At 34.6% G+C, this 14,228-nt stretch overlaps 2 protein-coding genes across 6 annotated transcripts in view; one reads left to right on the top strand and one right to left on the bottom strand.

The window, feature by feature from the left end:
* Positions 1 to 4,824, bottom strand: part of LOC129743504 (CLIP domain-containing serine protease B4-like) — a 170,969-nt gene extending 166,145 nt beyond the window's left edge. For 3 of the 5 annotated variants that reach the window (XM_055735536.1, XM_055735547.1, XM_055735554.1), the window contains exon 1: positions 3,943 to 4,194. The gene's annotated coding sequence lies outside the window, so the exon portion shown is untranslated. Of the gene's footprint in view, positions 1 to 3,942; positions 4,195 to 4,806 lie in introns of those variants that run through there. The other 2 variants (XM_055735541.1, XM_055735559.1) reach the window with 1 other exon arrangement.
* Positions 4,825 to 10,134: 5,310 nt separating this feature from the next.
* Positions 10,135 to 12,454, top strand: LOC129739630 (serine protease easter-like). Its single transcript, XM_055731114.1, has 4 exons — positions 10,135 to 11,177; positions 11,238 to 11,658; positions 11,720 to 11,916; positions 11,977 to 12,454. The coding sequence occupies exons 1-4, from the start codon at positions 10,286 to 10,288 to the stop codon at positions 12,426 to 12,428; spliced, it is 1,962 nt and encodes a 653-aa protein (XP_055587089.1). The 5' UTR covers positions 10,135 to 10,285; the 3' UTR covers positions 12,429 to 12,454.
* Positions 12,455 to 14,228: the final 1,774 nt, after the last annotated feature.

Here is a 14,228-nt window from a genome sequence, read left to right as displayed (position 1 = left end):
TGTCAAAATTGTCAAAATTGTCAAAATTGTCAAAATTGTCAAAAAAGTCAAAATTGTCAAAATTGTCAAAATTGTCAAAATTGTCAAAATTGTCAAAATTGTCAAAATTGTCAAAATTGTCAAAATTGTCAAAATTGTCAAAATTGTCAAAATTGTCAAAATTGTCAAAATTGTTACAATTTTTACATTTTTTACAATTTTTCAATTTTAACAACTTTCACAATTTTTACAATTTTTACAATTTTTACAATTTTTACAATTTTTACAATTTTTACAATTTTTACAATTTTTACAATTTTTACAATTTTTACAATTTTTAAAATTTTTACAATTTTTACAATTTTTACAATTTTTACAATTTTGACAATTTTGACAATTTTTACAATTTTTACAATTTTTACAATTTTTACAATTTTTACAATTTTTACAATTTTTACAATTTTTACAATTTTTACAATTTTTACAATTTTTACAATTTTTACAATTTTTACAGTTTTTACAATTTTTACAATTTTGACAATTTTTAAAATTTTTTATAATTTTCACAATTTTTACAATTTTGACAATTTTTACAATTTTTACAATTTTTACAATTTTTACTATTTTTACAATTTTTACAATTTTTACAATTTTTATAATTTTTACAATTTTTACAATTTTTACAATTTTTACAATTTTTACAATGTTTACAATTTTTACAATTTTTACAATTTTTACAATTTTTACAATTTTTACAATGTTTACAATTTTTACAATTTATACAATTTTTACAATTTTTACAATTTTTAAAATTTTTACAATTTTTACAATTTTTACCATTTTTTACAATTTTTACAATTTTTACAATTTTTACAATTTTTACAATTTTTACAATTTTTACAATTTTTACAATTTTTACAATTTTTACAATTTTTACAATTTTTACAATTTTTACAATTTTTACAATTTTTACAATTTTTACAATTTTTACAATTTTTACAATTTTTACAATTTTTACATTTTTTACAATTTTTTCAATTTTTACATTTTTTTCAATTTTTACAATTTTTACAATTTTGACAATGTTTACAATTTTTACAATTTTTACAATTTTTACAATTTTTACAATTTTTACAATTTTTACAATTTTTACAATTTTTACAATTTTTACAATTTTTACAATTTTTACAATTTTTACAATTTTCACAATTTTTACAATGTTTACAATTTTTACAATTTTTACAATTTTTACAATTTTGACAATTTTTACAATTTTTTTCAATTTTTCCAATTTTTACAATTTTGACAATTTTTACAATTTTCCACAATTTGACAGTTTTTACAATTTTTACAAAGGTTACTTTTTTGCCAATTTTAAAATTTTTTATAATTTTTACAATTTTGACATTTTTGACAATTTTGACAATCTTGACAATTTTGACAATTTTGACAATTTTGACAATTTTGTCAATTTTGACAATTTTGACAATTTTTACAATTTTTACAATTATTTCTATTTTTACAGTTTTGACAATTTTACAATTTTTTGAATGTTTTCATTTTTTCCCAATTTTTTAAATTTTTACAATTTTACAATTTACAATTTTGACAATTTTGACAATTTTTACAATTTTTGCAATTTTTACAATTTTACAATTTTTACAATTTTTACAATTTTTACAATTTTGAAAATTTTTACAATTTTTACGATTTTTACAATTTTGACAATTTTTATCAATTTTTATCAGTTTTCATCATTTTTTACAATTTTTACAAATTTTACAATTTTTAGAATTTTTAGAATTTTTACAATTTTTAAAAGTTTTTCAATTTTGGCAATTTTTACAATTTTTTGAATTTTATACAAATTTTACAACTTTGACAATTTTTACAATTTTGACAATTTTGACAGTTTCGACGCCGTTGTTCAAAGATCAGTACCGATACCGTAAACCAATATTCAACAAATCTTAATTGGTTTTACAGCTTCCTTATTGCAGATAGGCTCTCTGGATAGAATATTTTCAATACCAAACAAAAGATATCGGTCAGACTTCTGACGTTGCTTCCGTTCCTAGAGGAAGGCTTAATTTATAAAGAATTTTCCATTCGAGCTATCCAATGGGACACCCGTTGGCATTCCGATCCATTCAATTAGCAAATAATTCTTGGAAATTAATGCTCAAGCAAATTGTTAACAACCGGAATGCCGGGAAATGTGCTTTTTTTTCTTTCAGAATAACTTTTAAAGGTGATTTTTTATTCTGAAATCACAATTCTGGATTCTGAAAGTTCAATTTTGAACACCGAACTCGAAGCTCTGAGTTTTCAAATTCGAGTGCTTTTGTCTGATTGTAAGCAGCTTTTCTCATTTAAGCGTTTTAAGAAAGCAATTAAATTTTCATTGCTTAATTGAAACGAGAATTATTCCTGTCGGCTGTCCGTCGTTCGGTTTACTGATTGAAAACGTTTTATTAAGCTCTGATGTTGTTCAGTGTCGTTTGTTGTGGGAATGACAACAGAAACAAAAAAAAAAGGAAGTGATAAGAGCAGTCATATAAATTTAATTACTATCGTGAGTAAAAGCCACCGAGGGATGCATAAATTATGCAACTGTATTCGCTCCACCTCTGGGACGGACTTTCATCTTCTGATTACGGATGCAATTTTGGATGGAAGTTTGTCCTTCCTGCCTCTCTTCCGGTTAGCGAATTCTGTCCTCAAGTATATTCGAACGACATACGAACATAAACTGTGCCCACGAAATGGTATAAAAGTAACACCAAAGACATAAGAAAAAGGTGGGAAGGGAAAACATCCCGGAAAGGTAGGCGGCGCACTATCTGCAGCAATCACCCGGAAGCCAAAAGGGAGTGTCAGAAAAAAAAACAACAAGGACGAACACGATTGTCATGTTTGCCTCGAATTGGAGGGAAAGCCATTTTCTCGCTGCGCCAGGTTGGAAAAGTCATCTACACCTGTTTGGTGATCTCTTCGCTGCAGCAGGCCATAAATATTTAAATCGTACAAAGCAGTAGCGGAAGCTGACAAACGGTTGGGTTCTCAAATGTTTTCGAGTGAATGAATACGATCGGAATTCGATGGAAAATTTTGCATTGCGCGTGATGATATTTGGACCCATTGGTGATTCTATTGACAGTCGCCTGATTGGAAACTTCAAAGACCTCTATTGTAAAACTACTACCCATCACGGTTTGATAGAAAGCTTTGAAATGTTGAGTAGGCGTTGACTCGCACGGACGTCAAAAGTTTTCACTCCGTGGGAAAGTCGTTCTAACTGATGGAGAAAATAGTTTTAAATAATAAGGAAGAATCAGTATCAAATTCAGTTGAAAGTAACCGTAAAGGTGTTCAAAAATTTCAAGTGTGCTGTAGCGAAATAAAACTACAGGATGTGGGAAGAAACAAATCAGCTGTAGAAACTTCGGTTGTAGTAGAATCCGATATCAAATCAGCCTCAACCTGGCTCCAGGCAGCTTTAGATGCATGGTTCCGCACCAGCGAAGAATGTGTTTCACTGTACAGCCTATGATAACCTATTTGGTAAGATCCAATTATTTTTTCGATTCGAGACATTTGAATTATATGATTTTTATTTAAAGTTCTTGTTCACAAAGGATGAATTTTCCAAGATGCTAACAGACCCCCGGTGCAATTTGTAAAAAGCCCATTGACCTAAAGTTTCGGTCATATAGAATTTTCAACATCGAAATCAATTTACACCGTTGTCTTCGATTTTTCAACCAAACAATTGTTAAATTTTCCAGATTAATAGAAAAACGTGCATGTTTTCATCATCACGTAGAGTTTTTTTTGAATGCGATCACTTCCTTGTAGGACAAAATGTACTTCAAGGATATGTTTTTTTCCCATTCCAAACACCGAACATGCTCTTAGTTTCGCCGTATAACACAAAAACAAAATCCCCCCGCTGTCACTCACTAGATCACTGGATGTTTTTTTGCTATCCAACCTCAGATGGTGGAATTTACTACACTTTCACAACCGTAATCCTTCCACGCTGCGCTGCCTGGGTCTAAGCATTCATTCCAGTCTTCTCATCCTTGCCGGGGGGGCTCCGAAAAAGTACTAACAGGACACCAAGTAAGCACCTCATCCATCAACTAGAACAACGGTTCCACTAGCAGATCCTCGGTCCTGCCTCGCGCCTGTTTCCTTTTCCGGTCCGATACCAACTTCGGAATTCATTTCCCTTGCACTAGCTCTAGTAGGTAGTTTCGGATGTCACATATTTCAGCTACCATCCAGGAAAGGAAACACTCGGGTTGTTAGCAGACTAACCTGGCCCGGGGGAATCATTTTTTTCCATCTCCGTTGTTGTTTTTGTTGTTGAGAATCCTCGTCGCGGGTAATCCTTTGATCCGAGGCCAAGAAATCACTCCAACAACGAAACCCTCGGCATGCCAGAAGATTCAACACTGCACACTTTTTCTCCGAGTTGATAAATTTCGTTGGAAGGAGAAAAACTGGTTTGCCCCTTGGTTATTAGTTAATTGAAAGAAACTTCGCGCCTTCCAAACTTTGATACAAACAATACTGTTAGTCGAAGTCGAATTATCCAGCCGTTTGCCGCCTCGAGGACCAACAAAAAAAAAGCTGGGCGCCGCAATTACTTCCAACAACGGTTTTATGACTTCTTCCGCTCGAACAACATCAACAATGGCAGAGCGATAAAGGAGCGGAAATTCGCACCATAACATACCGCACACACACAAACACAAACAAACAAACATTACCAGCAGCACTCAGAAATAGACTCGCGAGCTAACAACGGTTGAGACGCACGTGAGCCAAAAATTGTGTTACATTTTCCCCGGAAACACCGGAAGTCAACCGAGAAAATCGCACACCCGGAAACGTACTTTTCCCCGAAAAGAGGGCAACCAATGCTCTCAAACGTCACACCGAGACTGGTGGGAAAGTTGACAGGATGGGTTGTTTATAGTAGATATTACGAAGGAACCACCCTAGCGCAGGACCCACCGAATCAGGACCGATGATTGCCGAAAGGACCGAAAATCTCCTCGGAACGAACAGCTGATGCCGGTTCGGGATTCGGCTCTCGGTTCTCGGATGCTGCTTCTGGGTGGATTTTTTTTTGGGGTGGGTTTGTTTTGATGCACTGAACAGCTGATTTGGGAAGAGGTATGCGAAATTGCAGAAATTTTATTGCTTATGTCTCTCTCTCTGAAGTGATGAATGCGAAAGATCTAAGGAATTGCAGTTCGATTGAGAAAAAATAACTATTTTGACAATTTCGAAAATTTTGACAATTTTGACAATTTTGACAATTTCGACAATTTTGACAATTTTGACAATTTTGACAATTTTGACAATTTTGACAATTTTGACAATTTTGACAATTTTGACAATTTTGACAATTTTGACAATTTTGACAATTTTGACAATTTTGACCATTTTGACAATTTTGACAATTTTGACAATTTTGACAATTTTGACAATTTTGACAATTTTGACAATTTTGACAATTTTGACAATTTTGACAATTTTGACAATTTTGACAATTTTGACAATTTTGACAATTTTGACAATTTTGACAATTTTGACAATTTTGACAATTTTGACAATTTTGACAATTTTGACAATTTTGGCAATTTTGACAATTTTGACAATTTTGACAATTTTGACAATTTTGACAATTTTGACAATTTTGACAATTTTGACAATTTTGACAATTTTGACAATTTTGACAATTTTGACAATTTTGACAATTTTGACAATTTTGACAATTTTGACAATTTTGACAATTTTGACAATTTTGACAATTTTGACAATTTTGACAATTTTGACAATTTTGACAATTTTGACAATTTTGACAATTTTGACAATTTTGACAATTTTGACAATTTTGACAATTTTGACAATTTTGACAATTTTGACAATTTTGACAATTTTGACAATTTTGACAATTTTGACAATTTTGACAATTTTGACAATTTTGACAATTTTGACAATTTTGACAATTTTGACAATTTTGACAATTTTGACAATTTTGACAATTTTGACAATTTTGACAATTTTGACAATTTTGACAATTTTGACAATTTTGACAATTTTGACAATTTTGACAATTTTGACAATTTTGACAATTTTGACAATTTTGACAATTTTGACAATTTCTACAATTTTTACAATTTTGACAACTTTGAAAATTTTGACAATTTTGACAATTTTGACAATTTTGACAATTTTGACAATTTTGATAATTTTGACAATGTTGACAATTTTGACAATTTTGACAATTTTGACAACTTTGACAATTTTGACAATTTTGACAATTTTGACAATTTTGACAATTTTGACAATTTTGACAATTTTGACAATTTTGACAATTTTGACAATTTTGACAATTTTGACAATTTTGACAATTTTGACAATTTTGACAATTTTGACAATTTTGACAATTTTGACAATTTTGACAATTTTGACAATTTTGACAATTTTGACAATTTTGACAATTTTGACAATTTTGACAATTTTGACAATTTTGACAATTTTGACAATTTTGACAATTTTGACAATTTTGACAATTTTGACAATTTTGACAATTTTGGCAATTTTCACAATTTTCACAATTTTCACAATTTTCACAATTTTGACAAAAATGACAAAAAAGACAAAAATGACAAAAATGACAGAAATGACAAAAATGACAAAAATGACAAAAATGACAAAAATGACAAAAATGACAAAAATGACAAAAATGACAAAAATGACAAAAATGACAAAAATGACAAAAATGACAAAAATGACAAAAATGACAAAAATGACAAAAATGACAAAAATGACAAAAATGACAAAAATGACAAAAATGACAAAAATGACAAAACTGACAAAAATGACAAAAATGACAAAAATGACAAAAATGACAAAAATGACAAAAATGACAAAAATGACAAAAATGACAAAAATGACAAAAATGACAAAAATGACAAAAATGACAAAAATGACAAAAATGACAAAAATGACAAAAATGACAAAAATGACAAAAATGACAAAAATGACAAAAATGACAAAAATGACAAAAATGACAAAAATGACAAAAATGACAAAAATGACAAAAATGACAAAAATGACAAAAATGACAAAAATGACAAAAATGACAAAATGACAAAATGACAAAAATGACAAAAATGACATACAAAAATGAGAAAAATGACAAATGTTGCGCGTTATACAGTTCTTCCCTTAATGAGTGTTTTTTTAAGCATGGTTTAAGCGGTTTTCTCAGTTTATTTTACAGAATTTTCCTTCCGTGGACAAGCGTGAACATTTGGCAAATCCCTACCCTTTTCTCCTCGGATGTCCGCGTGAAACTGTTTTATTTTTTTAATTCTAAACTGAGAGCACTTTTGCCGTTTTGTTATTAAAATGGCTGATTTTGAAAAAAAAAAATCGCATAATCATTTTCTGATATAAAATTATTTTGAAAATTTTATATTTTTTAATTATTATATTTATCACTTGCTTTCAAGTGGCTACAACAACGAATATTTCACTATTATTTTCATCAAAATTAATAAGAATATTTTTGAAGAATTGAACACAATTTGAAGTGCTTCGACGAAAAAAGAAAGGTTCAAGTTTCTCCTATCTTTTTCTGACTTTTTTCGAATTATGGATACATTTTTTCTCTAATTTGTCCGGATAAAACCCGGTTTTTATATTTTAAAATTTGAAATTAAATGCACTGTTTTTCACTCGTTTTTGAAAAAAAAATTACCAGGCCCGAAAACGTGCTGAAAAGTTCTGGAAAGCATAATATAAAATTCCTTTGTTTTTCGCACTTGATTCATTAAGACTAGCACGCACATAGAATCGCTAAATCAGATAATTATATTTACTTTGTTAAAAAAAATTGATTTCAATATGAAACCTCATAAAATCTGCCAGCCTAACTTTTAATGTTTACTTCATGTCTATCCTTGGCGCTCATTCTTGTTTATTATGAAAATAAAACAATTCCTGTGGTAACTACGGCAACTATGGTAACGCACTATGAAAGATAGTCATACAACCAAGTGGATAAACTTATATTAATGGGAATTTTGGTTTTATCACGGCTTTTGATTGTTCCTCGAAATTATCGACGTTTATTATTAAAACTCACCGAAAAATTTCAAATGTTTCGAAATTCAAACATAAATTGAATGACAACTAGAAATGGTAACGATTGTAAGATCATAAGTTAATATTTCACGATCACTTTTTGGAAATGGCTCATATGTTTGTAAAATGTTTGGAATAAAATTATACATGCATTTGAGCGGAGCTCAGGCCATACCGTTTCAGAGGCTGCCCTTTCATTTCTTAAACACTTCTAGCCAGCTCTAGTTTGTAAGAAAAACAAGTTTGAAAAGTTAGGACAATATAGGTAGTCCATTGGATACCTAGTTTCAAAGTCAAAGACGGGTGACCTGGAAATCTGGAAAGCTGATCGGCTCGTTTTATAAATATACTTTTCATAGAGGGTAGGTCAAAAAAACACACACTGGTGAAACTCTAAAAAATCTCCAAATTTTGAGATCGGAACTTAATTTTTTCAGTTGAATTTCAGAACTAGTTAAATATCCACGTAAAACATGAAAAAAATAAACCGGACCTAAATGCTACACCAGACCTCTATGTTTTCTACGAGTCTAAAACTATACACAGATCCTTTTTTTGTATGTATGTACGTATGTATGAGCAGTGAGCACCCACCAGTGGCTGATAGGTCTTTCGACTCGTGTCGGTACGGGAAGTCTTGATCGCACATTAAAAAAATGTCCATGTTTAACTCATCAACAAAAATTGCAGCACAACCAAGGGGTCCGTTACCACTGGCTTGGGACAGGTTTTTCTCATCTTACTCCTTTCAAACTGTTCGAAACAAATAAAGAATCCTGAAAAGGTACCTAAGTAACCTATTCATGATTCCAAATTTGCCGAGATACTCCGGCTGGCTTGAACCCACAATCCATTGTATATCAGTCGTCCGATCGTTTGATATCCTGTCAAATTCTCTCACTAAACCCCATAATAGAGTTAAGCTATTTTAATATATAATTAATAACAAAAAAATAATGCATATTTTTACTCATGTTTCACATTTTACCTTGTTACCACACGGATATTTAAGGCATCTTAGTAATCTTCACGTTGAAAATTTGTACACAAATGATTTCAAAAATATCAAAAATACATATCAAATTCAAGCCAAATAAGAATTTTCAATTTTAAAATTAAAGACATTTATCAATAATAATAATTATTTTTTTTTAATTTGTCAATAATCATAACTAGAGTTTGAACTAGAATTTCCAAACGGTACGGGAAAGTAAATCTCAATGCATAATGTTTACTCAAAGCAATTAATGTGCATCCTAAAACTTTTTGAATATATCGATTTCCCTTTTTAAGAATGAACTAAAAAAGTAAAGGATACTTAGCTTCGGCTTTCTTCATTTTTCCAATTTTGACTAAGAGGACTGTGTAGACTCATCCGCAGTCTGGAATGAACATTTGTGGGCCGCTGGGCCACATCCGGCCTTGGAAACAACACTACGCCCTACTAGGCTTGATCACTCGCACCGGGACGTTCCGGGAAGAACAGCATCGGTATTCAAGGGCCTAACAGGTTGATCCAGCTTCGAAATAAGTGGACACTGCCCTATGTAACTATTCCACCAATTATTGAAAAACATGAAAAAAGAAATATTTTTCCAACCACGATTTTAACACACGATTTTAAAAAATTATACTTCCTATTCGGCCAACGCCTACTTCAGCTCCATTTCATACACAGATCCTTTTTTGTATTCATAAATAAAAGTTACGTTGTCGGTTTTGTAAAAATTTAACTTGACCGTATTCACGGCTGTTATATTTGTGGTGGATATTGCCTTTAAAACACCCTCGCTACACGCCTGAATCGATTAACGATAATTTTTTTTCTAGATCTTAATTCAATCAAAACAACAGAATGCAGATCTTCTTCCACACTCGGCACCGAACAACTTTGGCTTAAATAGGTTTCAAATTTGGATTTCTAAACTGGCCTTATGCTGGGATATTCCCCGGCTTCGCTTCAGTGAACCTGCTTGCTGGAACCGGTTTGCTTTGAAGCTGTGCCGTGGATATGGGTTCCCTTCGATCGCGATGATCTTGACGTCTGTTCAGCAGTCGGAACCACGACTCTTTCTCGGGTGGACGTGTTTTACGTGATTTACTTCCTTGCATTGAACTTGTAAACAAGTGCGTTATGAAGATCCTACGAACGCTGCTGCTGTTGGCGTTAGTCGGAGTGTCGGCCTTGGTGAGGGCCGAAGATAACTACCAATGTGGTGTTCCCCGGGCGAGGACACAGTTTTTGATTGTTCGCGGTGAGGATGCGCGTCACGGATTCTGGCCCTGGCACGTAGCTCTGTGGCTGAGACAGCGGGACAATACGGAGCGATACTCGTGCGGGGGTACGCTAATTAGCAAAAAGTTCGTTCTAACTGCGGCTCATTGTATGCTCAGTGAGAACAGGCATCAGCTTTTGCGAAGTGCTAGTGACGTCACGGTTTGGGCCGGCGTGTTTAACCTTTTGAACCCGGAAACTGATACCCGGCAAATTAGGTCTGTTTCCAAGATACACATTAATGGCTATGCTCGGGACAGTTTATTGCACGACATTGCTTTGCTGGAGCTCTCGGAGCCGCTGCAGTATACGGCCTACGTACTGCCGGCTTGCTTGAACGCCAAACCGGATCTGCGAGTTGACACCGGAACTGTTGTAGGTTGGGGTATAGCCGACAACGATAAACCTTCACTAGACATCCTGAAGAAGGTCTCGCTGCCAGTGGTGGCCGAGTCCGAGTGTCTCAAGTCGGATCCTAGCACATTCGGAGTGGTGCTACAGAAGGAGGTGTTCTGCGCCGGGACTACCAATGGGTCAGCACCCTGTAACGGGGACAGTGGTGGAGGTCTGATGATGCAACGGGGAGATGCATGGTATGTAGCAGGTATCGTGGCTTTCACCAAAACTCGCAGCGGAACGTCGAATCTATGCTTTGCCGAGTCCTACACGGCATTCACCAACGTAACGGCTTACTGGGACTGGATCGAACAGGTCACCAATACGGATTTCCGGGGCCAGTACAATCAAGAAAGTAAGTTAAGCAAATGGTGATCGACATAATCAATACTAATGTTAAGGTGTTTGTCTCCAGAGAACGTTCCATGTAAAACTGCCAAGGGTCAGCAGGGACAATGTGTTCCCCTACAGCAGTGCAGAGACATCTTCAACATGATCCGAGCTCCGCTCATAGCTCAGGAGGATGCTTACTACATCAACCGATCCGTGTGTCAGCTGGCCGGAATACCTCGAGCCGTCTGCTGCCGGAAGGAGCAAATCGAAGAGGTTCCTCTACATCCGAACGCTCTGCTTTTGCCAAGCGATTGTGGACGGGCCAGAATTCGAAACCGCAATCCACTGGATCAGACCACCGCGGTCCTGGAGTATCCCTGGATGGTCATGGTTCGCTTTCCACCGAAGAAAAATGGCGTCATTCCATTCTGCCTGGGTACACTGCTGAACACTCGTTACGTTCTTTCCGTTGCCGAGTGTATGAAAAAGACCAAGATGAGCCCGTAAGCATATTGGTTTATCTAGGGAATTTGGATTGACTTTAATGCTTCTTTTTGTCTGCAGGACACACGTTCAGCTGGGAGAATTCAACGAGGAAACGGATATCGACTGCAGCACCGACAGCCGCGGGAGAACTCTTTGTGCCGATCGGGTCATCAACGTAGGAGTTGAATCCGTAACATTCCATCCGCTTTTTAACGTCCCTCAGTACACTAACGATATCTCGATTGTACGAATGTCTGCCGACATCCAATACACAGGTAAAGTACTTGATTTACAAAAAGGAATTAGTATGTCTGGAACAAATTCTCCCCTTACAGACAGCATCCGTCCAATCTGTTTGCCACTGTTTTCCCCACATCGTCAGGACTATCCGGAGTATCTGGACATCACGGCTTGGCGCCTGGACTGGATGGCCAAGAACATCTACCAGGGTTCGCTGATGCGCTATCCGCAGCGGATGATGGACATCGATACCTGCCAGCTGCGCTACGAGGAGGTCGGTTTCAGTCCGGATCTGAACGGGAAGGACCGGCTATGCGCGCTGCAGTTGGGGCCAGAATTTCATTGTGATCGGATGGCCGGCGCCCCCGTTGGCAGGTACGTCAACATGGACGGCGATCGGTACGTCCAGTTCGGGCTGTGGAAGTGGGGACCGCTAAATTGTACCGTCCGGGAACGGGTTCCCGGGCTCGGCATGAACCTGAACCAGTATCTGGATTGGATTTTAACCAACATCCAACCGTCGGATTCGAGCATTGTGAAAGGATGAGAATAAATTGCATTGAAAATTTTTAATCCCTTGGGAAATTCTTCTCCAGAACGTTCCTTGCTTAAACTGCTGTAAGGTGAAGCACATTGAGTTGCGGTTTTGGGAGGCTGCGGTGGCTGGCGGATAAAAACAAAATTGTATGGTGGAAATTTGTGGCAGATAGATATGCTGGAAGTGAGGAACTGAACTTCTTTCGAGTCTCCAATGTGATTACTCTCTGTTAAGGAGACTTTGAGGATCTGATCTACTGCTGGGTTCAACAATCTAGTTTGTTTTACAGTTGTTGACGCTTGAAACTGACTTTATTCTTTATGAATTTCACGTGTGCTGGTAGACTATCATACTTCATTTTACTGAAGTATTTAGGGGACTTTTTCATGTTCTCTGTGTTAGGATTTCTCTCGATCTTGTGGAGAATCAGTGACTCTGTTGCTGAATATGTGGATTCATATTTATGCTGAAAGCGGAATAAAGCAGCACGCTGTGAATCTGCACAATACTCAGATGACAAAAACGAAGCAATTGACGACATGCGATTGAGCTTAAAGTATGATCGATTAGTTAGGATAGTAGGTTAAAAAATATCAGTGTTTGGCACTATAGCGCTAAACCGCTAATCGCTAATTAGACCGCTAACTTTTTGTTAGCGGATTAATTCTGCCGCTAATTTTTGATAAGCTAGCGAACTAAAAAAATCCACTATTTTATGGTTCCGCTAATTGAAGACCGCTAATCCCAAATATTTCTTTTAAACTCGTGGACTGCTGATATAAGTAGGTGTTTATACTTTTAGTCATTTATCAGGCTAATCAGGCACTTCGAATGGTCTCAATGGAAGAGTGCGAACAAGAGTCAAACCACAGTCACACCACAGTCACGCAGATTTACCAAGATGGGTAAACAGCAGTTGATTCGATATGTCGACTTTCAGAATCAGCCATGTTGATTGCTTCGTTGCGTTTGTTAACCTTTAATTCATAGAACAGCTGAGACCTGAGTTTGCCTCTACATTTTAGAACACTGCTAGTTTGTAAGCAAAGATAACGAGCATCACCACACTGCACCGTGTTCTCCTCGCCTACATATTGTAAAAGTCAGAAAACCTAATATTTTAATGACCTTGAGTTTAACTTCAAAATTCGTTTAGTACTTCTTTAGCAATAGTCAAAGAAGAAATATCTAATGAAAGTTGCTCAACAATATCGAACTTTTTTAACATCCTTTAATTGGTTTATTTTTTTTTAAGTAATTGAAATATCAACATTTCAAAAATTAGTTCTTTTATTTATTTCACAGATCAGTTAATATAAAATAAGAAAAAAAAATCACTAGAGAAAAAATTTACATTGTAAAGCAGTATGTGTATACTGTGTATGAACATTTACGTTTGGAAACGCTTCTAACATGAGAGTCATACAAATTTGGAAGAGGTGAAAACTGGTTGAAAATTTTACAAAAAAACTACACTATGATTTCAAAGCTTTGGAATAAAAAAAATGATTCAACTGTGTCCATGCTATGAGCAGTTTATATTTTTGTGTTGTTTTTAGAAGTTTTAGTTAACAGTATTTCCAATTTCGGTGTAACATTTGTACTGTACAGTAAAAAAAAGAATTTTTTTTAGTTTATGTTTTTTGTTGGATAACAGTTAGCAGTTAGCGATTAGCGCTTTAAGATTTAAGCGATAACTTTTTCAGTACATTTAGCGGTTTTAATTAGCGATCGCTAACAATGACTAAATTAGCAATTCAATTAGCGGCGCTAATTTTTCAGTTAGCGATGCCGAACACTGAAAAATAT

This window comes from Uranotaenia lowii, chromosome 1, assembly GCF_029784155.1.
Source record: "Uranotaenia lowii strain MFRU-FL chromosome 1, ASM2978415v1, whole genome shotgun sequence".
Classification (NCBI taxonomy): Eukaryota; Metazoa; Arthropoda; class Insecta; order Diptera; family Culicidae; genus Uranotaenia; species Uranotaenia lowii.
This window is presented reverse-complemented; position numbering and strand designations above follow the sequence as displayed.

What these genes read in the sequence shown, in the direction of transcription:
- LOC129739630 (XM_055731114.1), top strand. Translation starts at nt 10,286, where the DNA reads ATGAAGATCCTACGAACGCTGCTGCTGTTGGCGTTAGTCGGAGTGTCG. An exon ending in GGGCCAGTACAATCAAGAAA is followed by an intron (nt 11,178 to 11,237) that starts GTAAGTTAAGCA and finishes GTTTGTCTCCAG; the next exon opens with AGAACGTTCCATGTAAAACT. An exon ending in TGCCGACATCCAATACACAG is followed by an intron (nt 11,917 to 11,976) that starts GTAAAGTACTTG and finishes CTCCCCTTACAG; the next exon opens with ACAGCATCCGTCCAATCTGT.